The sequence below is a fragment of the Nomascus leucogenys genome, chromosome 15 (genome assembly GCF_006542625.1).
Source record: "Nomascus leucogenys isolate Asia chromosome 15, Asia_NLE_v1, whole genome shotgun sequence".
NCBI lineage: Eukaryota > Metazoa > Chordata > Mammalia > Primates > Hylobatidae > Nomascus > Nomascus leucogenys.
The window spans coordinates 10000001-10014582 of NC_044395.1; the positions used below are offsets into that span (position 1 = coordinate 10000001).

Consider the following 14582-nt stretch of genomic DNA (forward strand, 5'->3'; position numbering starts at 1 on the left):
ATGGTGCAGCCACTTTTGAAAACAGTTTGCAGTTTGTCAAAAGGTTAAACAGAGCTGCCAGAAGACCCAGTAATTCCACTCCCAGGTATATATCCAAAAGAAATGAAAACGTATGTCTACAGAAAAACTTGCAAATAAATGGTCATAGCAGTGTTCATAATAGCCAAGAGGTAGAAACAATTCAAATGTCTATCAACTGATAAATGGATAAATGAAATGTGGTATATTCATAGAATAAAGTACTATTCAGCAATAAAAAGCAATGAAGTACTGATACATGCTACAAAATAGATGTTTGAAAACATGTTAAATGAAAAAATCTAATCACAAAAGATCACATATGATATATTCCATTTACATGAAAAGTCCACAATAGGCCAATATATAGGACAGAAAGTAAATTAGTGATTGCCTATGGTTGGAGGGGCATTTTGGGAGAGAAAATGGGGAGTGACTACTAATGGGTATGGGGGATTCCTTTATTTTCTATTTTTAAAATTTTTAATTGTGGTAAAAACACATAACCTAAAATGTACCATTGTAACCATTTTTAAGTATGCAGTTCAGTAGTGTTACGTATACTTACATTGTTGTGAAACAGATCTCCAGAGCCATTTCATCCTGCAAAACTGCAACTCTATACTCATTAAACAAAGCTCTCCACATCCTCCTACTTCCAGCTCCTGGCAACCACTATTTTACCTTCTGTCTCTATTAATTTGACTACCTAAAGTACTGCATATGACAGTATTTGTCCTTTTGTGACTGCTTTTTTCACTTAGCATAATGTTGCAGTATGTGACAGGATTTCCTTCCTTTTTAAGACTGAATATTTTATTGTATATACCACATATTATTTACTATTTATCCACTGATGGACATTTGAGTAGCTTCCACCTTGGCTATTATTAATAATGCCACTATAAACATTGGTGTGCAAGTATCTGTTTGAGATCCTACTTTCAATTCTTTTGGAGATATACCTTGAAATGAGATTGCTGGATCATGGGGGCTTCTTCTTAGAGTGAAAATTTTATAGTGGTGATGGTTGCACAACCAGTGAATATACTAAAAACCACTAAATTATACACCTTAAATGTGTCAATTATATATAATATGTGAATGATATCTCAATAGAGCTGTTAAAAAATACAACACTTAAAGGCTGAATCAAGTTATAATTCAAGGATTCTGGCTGAACTAGGTAATCTGGTTACATAACTATTCAACCTTGTTCATGTAATTCTAATTATTTTCAAAGCCTTGGCTAGATGTTTAGGCTTCTTTTTTTTTTTTTGAGCACAAACCTAAGTGCTTCTTCAGCACTGTACGTTAGAGAAAGTAGAAAAAAGAAACTGTCAGTATGTATCTTCAATTCATATTAAACTTTTTCATATTTTGTATCAGGAAAAACTGCAAGGAAATAACAAATTCATACCAACTATGGAAATTTTTATTTCATTTGCCCTGTAGCCATGTCATATACCAGGTTTTTTAAAAATAGGGAAATAAGAAATTTACTCACTTTGACTTGAGATTCACTTTTTCAAATGTCACTCACAATTATTTCACATAGAAGATATTCAAAAGACAAAGGATTTATTTACCTTTTTTGCAACAGAAAATTACACAATTAAAAATTCCTATGTCCAGTGTCACTAAATGGGGAAAGAGGCAATACATTTTTAAAAACAAGAGAAAAAATGCTGAGGAAAAAAATGTGCAACAAATTTAAATTCTTCTAATCTTGAATTCTTATATACAACTAGAAAAGGTAATGGCAATATAGATGGCCTCTGATGCTCAGAAACACATTTCATCATTTTCTTTTCTGCTTTATCCAGACATTTTCAGTATTGTCAAGCTCAAAAATACAGTTTTAGAAAGATGATAAATGAGAGAATCTCAAAGATTTCACATGAGCTCTTCTGATCAGAGCAGAGCAAAGTAAGGGAAGCCTTACTTGTCTGATCATGTTTTAAAATAATAGGCTCCGTATGGTTCACAAAAAAGAAGAGAGAAGTAAGTCAGCTTTCAATCTTGGTTCCAAGGCAGAGATTAAAACAATGATTACAATCTAATTATAAAGACAGTTACTATATGAGACAGTATTTCTTTCCAGATTATATATTTTATAACTTGAACAGCTTTTCTTAAATACTCTCTCAGGGCTGATTTTAAGAAAAAGCCAAAATACTACCAGTTAATTTCAGATTCTTATTATAGATTTTTCAAAGTCCACCTGTGTGCAGAAGCAAAATTATGAATTGCGACTCGAAGAGTTGAATTACCCCTAGGGACATCACAGGAATTGATGAATGAATGTAGTGCCCGAGTATATGCTGCAAAAAAAGGTTTGCACAGCAATGAATAAAGTCAAATTCTAAACAACTCAACCAGCCTCTATCTTATTAGTACTGCTTCTCTACCAAGAGTCTTACAAGTAACTATCTATTGAATAAATATTTATTCAGTACTTACTATATGACAAGCACTCTGTGAGGACAGAAAAAATAATAAAGAGTACGGACACAAAAATAATTAAGTTGCCATGTAATACTTCCAAACCAAAGGTATATACAAAGTGTCATCATAGGCCAGGCACAGTGGCTCACACCTGTAATTCCAGCACTTTGGGAAGCTGAGGCAGGCGGATCACTTGAGGTCAGGAGTTCGAGATCAGCCTGGCCAACATGGCAAAACCCCGTATCTACTAAAAATACAAAAATTAGCTGGATGTGGTGGCACAAACCTGTAATCCCAGATATTCGGTAGGCTGAGGCACTTGAACCCAGGAGGCAGAGGTTGCAGTGAGCCGAGATCGTGCCACTGCACTCTGGCCCGGGCAACAGAGCGAGACTGTCTCGGAAAACAAAAACAAAAACAAAAAAACAAACAACAACAACAAATGTCATCATAGAATGAAGTTGGGAATGAATGCACAACTACCTAGGACAGGATGGCAAAGATTCCCGGAAGTGGTAACACTTAAGATGAGTTATGAAGAAATAACAAGAGTAAAGGAAAGAACACAGAGAACTGAATGTGAGGTGCAAAAGGAGTAAACAATATGGCACATACTGGGAATAGCAACTTTGATAAGGCTAGAGTAGAGCCCAGAGCCAGAGAGAAAATATACCAAACATGCCATGCATCTTATACTGCAATGGGGCACCCTAGAGGTTCTAGAAGAGGGAAACAGCATAATTAGATTTGTGTGTTTTAAAATAAAGCTGATAAGAAACTCGTATCATACAGATGAAGCACTAGGAATATATATAGTGGCAGTATTCCTAATGTATACATGAGGGCTACATAATCTTTACACTATATAAATCAATATATTTAAGGATGGAAAGGAAACAAATATTAATGACAATATGAAGGACTAAGTTTTCTCTAGCTAGGACTCCTGATAGAGTTTATACTGTTTCTTATTTTCCTCAGTGCCTCCTGGCAGAACTAGCAATCTAATGTGGATATATATGGTAATACATCCATGTTACATACCATTAATGTTATTTGGGTAATAGGGAATTCAACTGGATAGAGTCCTAACTTACATAAAAGGCAAATTCTAATAGTCTTCAGTTAAAGGACCTGGAACGCAAGTCCTCCTACAGTAGAATGAGCTGAAAATATTTCCCCAGCATAAATGGAGACAAGAAGATAACAGATCTCAAAGAGAAATATAACTCATAATTTTTTCATTGCCTCATATAGTTATTTTGTAAAGGGTTTATAATAGTCTCTGATACATAGTAAGCACTCAATAAATGGTAAATTACTATTACCACTACTCTTATTTATTTTTCTTGTTGCCATTAGGCCCTGACTATTCCTTCAAGAAACTTACCTCTGTGGTTTTTATAGAAAATACAGTTGTTGGCACAGGTATCAGGATGAGCATCCCAAAAATCAGGACCACAACAGCATAGTGGAGGTAAAGTAATATTATACAGCCGCATTTTCTCCTGGATTTGGGCTCGTAAAGCTTCTACATATCTGTAAAAATAAAGTATGATCAGGCAAAGTGAACTACTAGAAAGAAAGTGAGCATGAATCCCGACTTTACAGCCAGCTTTAACTGTTAAATCTATTCCGTATCTCTGGGCCTTGACATTTCCTCTTTGTACTGGGAAAAATGCAGGGCTACACCCAAGAAATATTAGGCAATCAAAAAATTTGGTGAAGTTATGAACTCCTAAATGAGGAAAAGTATGAAAAGACACAGTCAATTCTCTTCTAAGGAAAATGAGAACAATGAGTTCTACCAAGTGTCTTCTAGAGCCAAAATATCATGAAGACCTTTTCCAATTACCTCAGGTATTCTTTTTCTCTCTGTTGTTTTTCTCTGGCTCCTTTTATTTCTTCAAGTTGTAACTGGGCTAATATCTCACTCATCTTCTCTCCTGAATATGGATCTTCATGAAAGTTCATTCTTAGGATCCTCTGCTCTTCAGCATAACGTTCTTGCTCTCTCTTTTTCTTAATTCTGAAAATAAAATCATAACATGGTTAGGAATTTCATAAAATTATTATTTAAAATTAGCTTCTTTATCCAAATAACTCAAGAAATTCCCAGAAACTGGGGAGTCGGGAAATCAGTTTAATATCCCAAGAATATCTTCAAAAATTTCTGCTGGCTGCTTTATCTCCTCTCAAAGAGAAATGAGCAATAGCTACTATTAAAAGAGTTCTTCCTGGGTCGGTGCGGTGGCTCATGCCTTTAATCCCAGCACTTTGAGAGGCCGAGGCAGATGGATCACATGAAGCCAGGAGTTCCACATCAGCCTGGCCAACATGGTAAAAACCCATCTCTACTAAAAATACAAAAATTAGCCAGGCAGTGGTAGCATGGGCCTGTAATCCCAGCTACTCAGGACGCTGAGGCTAGAGGATCACTTGAACCCAGGAGGAAGAGGTTGCAGTGAGCTGAAATTGCACCACTGCACTCCAGCCTAGGCAACAGAGCCAGACCCCATATCTCAAAAAAAAAAAAAAAAAAAAAAAACCGTTTTTCTGTAAGAATGTAGCACAACAGTCTTTTCAGATTAAAACTACAAGTAAACAGGGATTCTGCTTCTGACCAAAACAGAGTAACAGGGACCGCATTTGCCCTCCAACCTTAAACCACCAAAAAAATTTTAAAAGTTTTAAAAAGTACACAAATCAAACAAATACAAGAAATGATGGTTTTCAAGACATCGGACACCAGGTAACAAATGACACTGCTCCTTGACGGATGGGAAACAAGTGAAGTAAACCCTGTAACTGCCAGAGATTACTGCCTTGGAAGGTTCCAGGCAGTGGCACAGGGCAGGGAAATTGAAGTGAAGCCTGATGGGCTCTATGAATTGAAGAGATGGAGTTAAGACTGCAGGGAGACAAAGGCAATTAGAGTTCACAGGACAAAGTACCAGAGAGAAGAAAGCGGCCCAGAGACAGCACCCCAGAGATGAACAGAGAGTCTCCTGGTACACAGCAGAGCACTGATTGGTGCATGTATGCAATGAAATAACCTGAGCCTAGGGAGAGAACCATCCAAAATAAAAGAGAACGGTGACTAGAGTCCACATAGCTCCAGAAATAATTTGTCCTTATTTCCACCAATCAAACTTGGGAAAACTCATATTTCACAGCATATTAGATCTTCAGAATGATCTTATCTGAGCAGTAGGGAATGAAAACTAGTCCCAGACTGAGTACTGCACCAGACCCACCTAACAAGTTATAAAAGCAAGTCCTCAAATGAACTTGACTGTATACCAAAACCAGGTTCAACAATGTAAAGACATCCAGCAACTAACATGGTAAAACTCATAATGTTGTGCATCTAACCAAAGATTACTAAGCACACAAAGAGGCAGAAAACAAGCCCAGACTCCAATGAACATCCACAAGCATCAAGACCACTCAGGAAATATGACCTCACCAAAAGAACTAAATAAGTCACCAGTGACTAGTCCCAGAGAGACAGAGATGTAGGACCTTTCAGACAGATAATTCAAAATGGCTGTTTTGAGGAAACTCAAAGAAATTCAAGAGAACACAGAGAGGAATTCAGAATCCTATCAGATAAATTTAACAAAGAGATTGAAATAATTTAAAAGAATCAAGTAGAAATTCTGGAGTTAAAAACTGCAACTGAAATACTAAACAATGCATCAGAGTCTGTTAATAGTGGAATTAATCAAGCAGAAGAAAGAATGAGTGAGCTTGAAGACAGGCTATTTGAAAATACACAGTTATAGGAGACAAAAGAAAGAAGAATAGAAGAGAATGAAAGTATGCCTATGATATCTAGAAAATAACTTCAAAAGGGCAAATCTAAGAGTTTTGGGCCTTAAAGAGGAAATCGAGAGATGAGGGTAGAAAGTTTATTCAAAGGGATAATAACAGAGAACTTCCCAAACCTAGAGAAAGATATCAATATTCAAGTGCAAGAAGGTTACTAAGCAGATTTAACCCAAATAACATTAACTCAAGACATTCAATAATCAAACTCCCAAAGGTCAATAATAAAGAAAGGATTCTAAAAGTAGGAAGAGAAAAGAAACAAATAACATATAGTGGAGCTTCAACATGCCTGGCAGCAGACTTCTCAGTGGAAGCCTTGAAGGCCAGGAAAGAGTGACATAATATATTGAAAGGGCCAAAGGAAAAAGAACTTTAATTGCAGAATAGTATATCTGGTGAAAATATTATTCAAACATGAAGGAGAATTCAAGACTTTCCCAGACAAACAAAAGCTGAGAGATTTCATCAACACCAGACCTATCCTATAAGAAAGCTAAAGAGAGTTCCTTAATCTGAAAGAAAAGGACCTTAATAAAAAATAAGAAATTATCTGAAGGCATAAAACTCACTAGTAATAGTAAGTACACAAAAAGAATATCAAAACACTGTAATTGTGGTGTGTAAGCTACTCATATCTTGAGTGGGAAGACTAAAAGATGAACTGATCAAAAACAATAATTACAACTTTTCAAGACATAGTACAATAAAATATAAGTAGAAACAACAAAAAGTTAAAAGTAGGGGCATGATGTTAAAGTGTACAGTTTTTATTAGTTTTGTCTTGTTTGTTAGTTTATGTAATCACTGTTGTCATCAGTTTAAAACAATAGGTTATAAGATATCATTTGCAAGCCTCATTGTAACTTCAAATTTAGAAACATACAACAGATACACAAAATATAAGAAGCAATAAATTAAAACATGTCATCAGAGAAAATCACCTTCACTAAAAGGAAGACAGGAAAGAAGAAAAGAAAGAAGACCATGAAACAACCAGAAAAAAAAAGTAACAAAATGGCAGAAGTAAGTCCTTACTTAACAGTGATAACATTGAATGTAAATAAACTAAACTCTCCAAACAAAAGATGTTAAGTGGCTGAATAGATTATAAAATAAGATCCAACAATTCCTTGCCTGCAAGAAACATACTTCATCTATAAAGACACATATAGGCTGAAAATAAAGAGATGGAAAAAATATTCCACGCAAATAGAAACCAAAAAAGAGCAGGAGTAGCTATACTAATATCAGACAAAATAGATTTCAAGACAAAAACTATAAAAAAAAGACAAGGTCAGGGTGATGGTTAATACTGTCAACTTGATTGAATTGAAGGATGTAAAGTATTATTCCTGAGTGTTTCTGTGAGGGTGTGGCCAAAAGAGATTAACATTTGAGCCAGTGGACTGGAAAAGGCAGACCCACCCTTAATCTGAGTGGGCACAATCTTATCAACTGCCAGCGTGGCCAGAATAAAAACCAGGCAGAAGAACGTGAATAGACTAGACTGGCTTAGCCTCCCAGCCTACATCTTTCTCCCATGCTGGATGCGCTTCCTGCCCTCCAACATCAGACTCCAAGTTCTTCAGCTTTGGGACTCAAACTGGCTTCCTTGCTCCTCAGCTTGCAAATGGCCTATTTTGGGACCTTGTGATTGTGTGAATTAATACTCCTTAATTATATATACATATATATATATATATATAAGTTTATGTAATCACTAATATATATATATATATATATATTAGTTCTGTCTTTCTAGAGAACCCTGACTAATACAGATTTTGGTACCAACAAATATTAAGGATGGAGTTCTTTTGTTGGTTTTGGGGTTTCTGGAGTTGGCTGCTAAATATGATTAGACCCCAAAATGCTAAGGACTCTACTTCTAATAGTATGGAGAACACTTATAGTCCCTGGCATGAACTGTTTAGAGAGTTATGCAAAATAAATGCATTTGACACTCCTGATTCACTGCTCATGAGAGGCAAGGAGTTTAGTGACTCTGTACATAATAACTTTGACCATATGTGGAGAACCAAGGAACATAATGAAGTTGGTTGGTTGCTCCTAAGTTCACTGGACAAAGTGATGAAAGAAAATGGTGAACTCAGGGATTCTAACTCCTGGCTTCAGAAGCAGATACTGAGCCTCAAATCTTCTAAGACTGCCCTGAGTGACAGTCGTATCTCCTGAAGAGAAAGAGATGAAGCTGTGGAAAACCAGACACAAGCTTTTATCATGCGAGTGGCTGGCCTGCAATGAAAGGTGCATGCACAGCCTTGCCAGGTGTCTACTGTTAAAATGAGGGCATTGATTGGAAAAGAATGGGACCCTGCAACTGGGAATGAGGATATGTGGGAGGACCCTGATGACACTGGGGACACTGAGCTTGTAAACTCTGATGAATTTTTTTTGCCGGAAGAAACAGCTTTCTCATTCCCACTAGTGGCAACATCCCCTCCCCGACCCACACTTCCATCACCCTTTCCACCTTTGTCTGAGGGGATAAACCCTGCGCTGCCTGAGGCAACAGTGATGGCCTCCCCTGAGGCAGTTTCCAGGCAATATAATGTTGATTCTCCTCAGGAGCTATCCCCAACACCTCTGTTTGCTTCTAGACCTATAACAAGACTAAAGTCCTAGTGGACTCCTAGAAGTGAGGTTCAGAGTGTGACCATGAGGACATGTGCTACACTCAAAAAGAACTGCTTGAGTTCTCAATTTCTATAAGCAGAAATCTTGAGAAGAGTCATGGGAATGGATATGAAGGTGTGGGATGATGGTAGAAGGAACATAGAGTTTGATCAGGTGAACTTGTTGATTTGGGCCTACTAAATAGGGATTCTGCATTTAATGTTGTAGCTCAGGGAGTTAAAAAAGATTCTAATAGTTTGTCTGCTTGGTTAGCTAAAATATAGCTTAAAAGATGGCCCACTGTGAGCAAGCTGGAAATGCCTGATTTCCTCCCTTGGTTTAGAATGGGATCCAAAGATATGGGGAGATTGGAATGGTGGAGTGGATTAGTCACTTCAGACCTTCTCATTCCAGCTGGGAGGATCCAGAAAATATATCCTTGACCAATGCTTTCCAAAATAGATTTGTGAGGGCAATACCTACATCTTTGAAGAGATCTGTAAGGATTGCTCTTCTAGATCTTGATGTATGCCAGATCTAACAATGGGAACCCTAGTCACTCAACCGGAAAATTTAAATGCAATGGAAATAATTGGATCCCGAGATGGCAGGGCCAAGTGGCAGCACTCAACCATCCAAGGCAAGATGGGCATTGCTACCATAATGGACAGCAGAGGCAAAGCAACAATCAGAATCATTTGACTTATGCCGAGCTCTGGCAGTGGCTAATTAATCATGGTGTTTCTAGAAGTGAAATTGATAGGAATCCTACTGCATTCCTATTTAATTTATATAAGCAGAAAAATTCCAGGTCAAGTGGACAAAAGACTAATTTTAAATATAAAAACAGAGAATCATGGCCCCTCAATCGATATCCAGACTGGAGCCAGTTTATTAGACCCAGAACCTCTTGAATGAAGGGGAAGTCTGCTCCCCTTGAGGAAGGACCCCACTATACTACCAACAATTTATGCTATTAACCTTTCTGCCATCCTTCCCCAAGGACACCTCCAGCCTTTTACCAGGGTAACTGTGCAATGGGGAAAGGGAAACGATCAGACGTTTCGGGGACTACTAGACACTGGCTCTGAGCTGACACTGAATCCAGGGGGCCCAAAACATCATTGTCATCCTCCAGTTAAAGAAGGGGCTTATGACGGTGAGGTAATTAATGGAGTTTTAGCTCAGGTCTGACTTACAGTGGGTCCGGTGGGTCCCCAGACTCATCCTGTGGTCATTTCCCCAGTGCCAGAATGCATAATTGGCATAGACATACTCAGCAGCAGGCAGAACATTGGCTGATTGGTAGTGTGAGGGCTATTACAGTGGGAAAGGCCAAATGTAAGCCATTAGAGCTGCCTCTACCTAGAAAAATAGTAAATCAAAAACAATATTGCATCCCTGGAGGAACTGTGGCAATTAGTACCACCATAAGGACTCAAAAGATGCAGGGTTGGTGATTCCCACCACATCCTCCTTCAACTCTCCCATTTGGCCTATGCAGAAGACAGATGGATCTTGGAGAATGACAGTGGATTATCATAAGCTAATCAAGTGGTGACTCCAACTGCAGCTGCTGTACCAGATGTGGTTTCATTGCTTGAGCAAATTAACACATCTTCTGGTACCTGGTATGTGGCCATTGACTTGACAAATGCCTTTTTCTCCACCCTGTGCATAAGGTCCATCAGAAGCAATTTGCCTTCAGCTGGCAAGGCCAGCAATATACCTTTACTATCCTACCTCAGGGGTATATCAACTCTCTGGCTTTGTGTCATAATCTTATTCAGAGAGACCGTGATCACTTTCCACTTCTGCAAGATATCACACTGGTCCACTACATTGATGACATTATGCTGATTAGATCCAGTGAGCGAGAAGTAGCAAACACACTGAATTTATTGGTGAGACATTTGCATGCCAGAGGATGGGGAAAAAAATCTGACTAAAATTCAGGGAACTTCTACCTCAGTAAAATGTCTAGGGGTCCAGTGGTGTGGAGCCTGTCAAGATATTCCTTCTAAGGTAAAGGATTTGGCCTCTCCTACCACCACGAAAGAGACACAATGCCTAGTGGGCCTATTTGGATTTTGTTGACACATTCCTCATTTAGATGTGTTACCCCAGACTATTTATCGAGTGACCCGAAAGGCTGCCAGTTTTGAGTGGGGTCCAGAACAGGAGAAGGCTCTACAACAGGTCCAGGCTGCTGTGCAAGCTGCTCTGCCACTTGGGTCATATGTCTCAGCAGATCCAATAGTGCTTGAGGTGTCAGTGGCAGACAAGGATGCTGTTTGAAGCCTTTGGCAGGCCCTCATAGGTGAATCACAGCAGAGGCCTCTAGGATTTTGGAGCAAGGCCCTGCCATCTTCTGCAGATAACTACTCTCCTTTTGAGAGACAGCTCTTAGCCTGTTACTGGACTTTGGTGAAAACTGAAGGGTCATCAAGTTATCATGCGACCTGAACTGCCTATCATGAAGTGGGTGCTTTCTGACCCATCTAGCCATAAAGTGGTTCATACACAGCAGCATTCCATCATCAAATGGAAGTGGTATATATATGATCAGGCTTGGGCAGGTCCTGAAGGCACAAGTAAGTTATGTGAGGAAGTGGCTCAAATGCCCATGGTCTCCACTCCTGCTACCCTGCCTTCTCTCCCCCAGCCTGCACCAGTGGCCTCATGGGGAGTTCCCTATGATCAACTGGCAGAGGAAGAGAAGACTAGGGCCTGGTTCACAGATGGTTCCACATGATATGCAGGCATCACCTGAAAGTGGACAGCTGCAGCATTTCAGCCCCTTTCCAGGACATCCCTGATGGACAGCAGTGAAGGGAAATCTTCCCAGTGGGCAGAACTTCGAGCAGTGCACCTGGTTGTGCACTTTGCATGGAAGGAGAAATGGCCAGATGTGCGATTATATACTGACTCATGGGCTGTAGCCAATGGTTTGACTGGATGGTCAGGGACTTGAAAGAAGCATGACTGAAAAACTGGTGACAAAGAAATCTGGGGAAGAGTTATGTGGATGGACCTCTCTGAGGGGCAAAAACCTGAAGATATTTGTATCCCATGTGAGTGCTCACCAACAGGTGAACTCAGCAGAGAAGGATTTTAATAATCAAGTGGATAGGATGACCCATTTTGTGGACACCACTCACCCTCTTTCCCCAGCCACCCATCATCACCCAATGGGCCCATGAACAAAGTAGCCATGGTGGCAGGGAAGGAGGTTATGCATGGGCTCAGCAACATGGACTGCCACTCACCAAGGCTGACCTGGCTACAGCCACTGCTGAGTGCCCAATTTGCCAGCAGAAGAGACAAACACTGAGCCCTCGATATGGCACCATTCCTCAGGGTGACCAGCCAGCTACCTGGTGGCAGGCTGATTATACTGGACTTCTATCATGTAAAGGGCAGAGGTTTGTCCTCACTGGAATAGACGCTTACTCTGGATATGGGTTTACCTATCCTGCACGCAATGCTTCTGCCAAGACTACCATCTGTGTACTCACAGAATGCCTTATCCACCGTCATGGTATTCTACACAGCATTACCTCTGACTTTACAGCTGAAGAAGTGCAGCAGTGGGCTCCTGCTCATGGAACTTACTGGTTTTATCAGTTCCCCCATCATCCTGAAGGAGCTGGATTGATAGAATGGTGGAATGTCCTTTTGAAGTCACAATTACAATGCCAATTAGGTGACAATACTTTGCAGGGCTGGGGCAAAGTTCTCCAGAAGGCTGTGTATGCTCTGAATCAGCATCCAATATATGGTACTGTTTCTCCCATAGCCAGGATTCACAAGTCCAGGAATCAAGGAGTGGAAGTGGCACCACTCACCATCACCCCTAGTGATCCACTAGCAAAATTTTTGCTTCCTGTTCCCATGATATTACATTCTGCTGGCCTAGAGGTCTTAGTTCCAGAGGAATGCTGCCACCAGGAGGCACAATAAACTGGAAGTTAAGATTGCTACCTGGACAATTTGGGCTCCTCCTACCTTTAAGTCAATAGGCTAAAAAGGGAGATGCAGTGTTGGCTGGGGTGACCAACCCGGACTTTCAAGATGAACTCAGTCTACTACTCCACAACAGAGGTAAGGAGGAGTATGCATGGAACACAGGAGGTCCATTATGGCATCTCTTAGTATTACCATGCCCTGTGATTAAGGTCAATGGGAAACTACAACAGCCCAATCCAGGCAGGACTACAAATGACCCAGACCCTTCAGGAGTGAAAGTTTGGGTCACTCCACCAGGAAAAAAACCAAGACTCTCTGAGGTGCTTGCTGAAGGCAAAGAGAATACAAAATGGGTAGTAGAAGAAGGTGGTCATCATACCAGCTACAATTATGTGACCAGTGCAGAAACAAGGACTGTAACTGTCATGAGTATTTCCTCCTTCTTTTGTTAAAAACATGTTTGTGCATGTATACCGCTGTACTAAGAAAATATCTTCATTTCTTCTCTCCTTTATCATGTGACATAAGATTTATTGACTTCACATCAGCATTTAAGTATTGTTAACTTTATGTAATAGTATTTTGGTTGGGGATTTGTGCGTTTCCGGTTGTATGAAGGATAGTTGTATTATGCTAGGCATAATTATGACCTTATTTTTGTCTCTATTTGAAGATTATGTATGATCTCAGGAGATGTGTATGGGCTCAAGTTGACAAGGGGTAGACTTGTGATGGTTAATACTGAGTGTCAGCTTGATTGGATAGAAGCATACAAAGTACTGATCCTGGGTGTATCTGTGAGGGTGCTGCCAAAGGAGATTAACATTTGAGTCAGTGGGCTGGGAAGGGCAGACCCACTCTTACTCTGGGTTGGCACAATCTAATCAGCTGTCAGCAAGGCTAGAATATAAGCAGACAGAAAAATGTAAAAAGAAAGACCAGCCTAGCCTTCCAGACTATATCTTTCTCATGTGCTGAATGCTTCCTGCCCTCAAACATCAGACTTCAGGTTCTTTGGTTTTGGGACTCAGAGTGGTTCTCCTTGCTCCTCAGCCTGCAGATTGCCTATTGTGGAATCTTGTGATCACGTGAGTTAATACTTAATAAACTCCCCCTTATAAATATTTATCTATTCCATTAGTTCTGTCCCTCTAGAGAACCCTGACTAACACAGTAGTCAAATTCATAGAATTAGAAAATGAAATGGGTCCTAGCCAGAGTGATCGGGCAAGAGAAAGAAATAACATCTAAACTTGAAAAGAAGAAGTCAAACTGTCACTGTTTGCTGATGATATGATCATATAGCTAGAAAACCCTAAAGACTCATCCAAAAAGCTCCTAGAACTGATAAATGAACTCAGTAAAGTTTCAGGATACAAAATCAATGTACGCAAATGAGGAGTACTGCTATACACCAACAATGACCAAGCTGAGAATCAAATCAAGAACTCAATCCCTTTCACAACAGTGGCAAAAACAAAAAACAAAACAAAACAAAACAAAACAAAAAAACAACCACCACCAACCTTAGGAATATACTTAACCAAGGGGGTGAAAGATCTCTACAAGAAAAACTATAAAACACTGCTGAAAGAAATCATAGATGACACAAACAAATGGAAACACATCCCATCCTCATGGATACGTAGAATCAACATTGTTAAAATGACGATACT

General features: G+C 39.5%; 1 protein-coding gene across 1 annotated transcript in view; it reads right to left on the reverse strand.

Moving 5' to 3' along the window:
• Nucleotides 1–1582: 1582 nt before the first annotated feature.
• Nucleotides 1583–14582, reverse strand: part of CCDC15 (coiled-coil domain containing 15) — a 90641-nt gene continuing 77641 nt past the window's right edge. The window contains exons 13-15 of the mRNA XM_030828902.1: nt 4322–4495; nt 3857–4005; nt 1583–2342 (exon numbers count right to left, since the gene is read on the reverse strand). Of these exons, the coding sequence (XP_030684762.1) occupies nt 2221–2342; nt 3857–4005; nt 4322–4495 (445 nt within the window). The 3' untranslated portion in view covers nt 1583–2220. The remainder of the gene's footprint in view (nt 2343–3856; nt 4006–4321; nt 4496–14582) is intronic.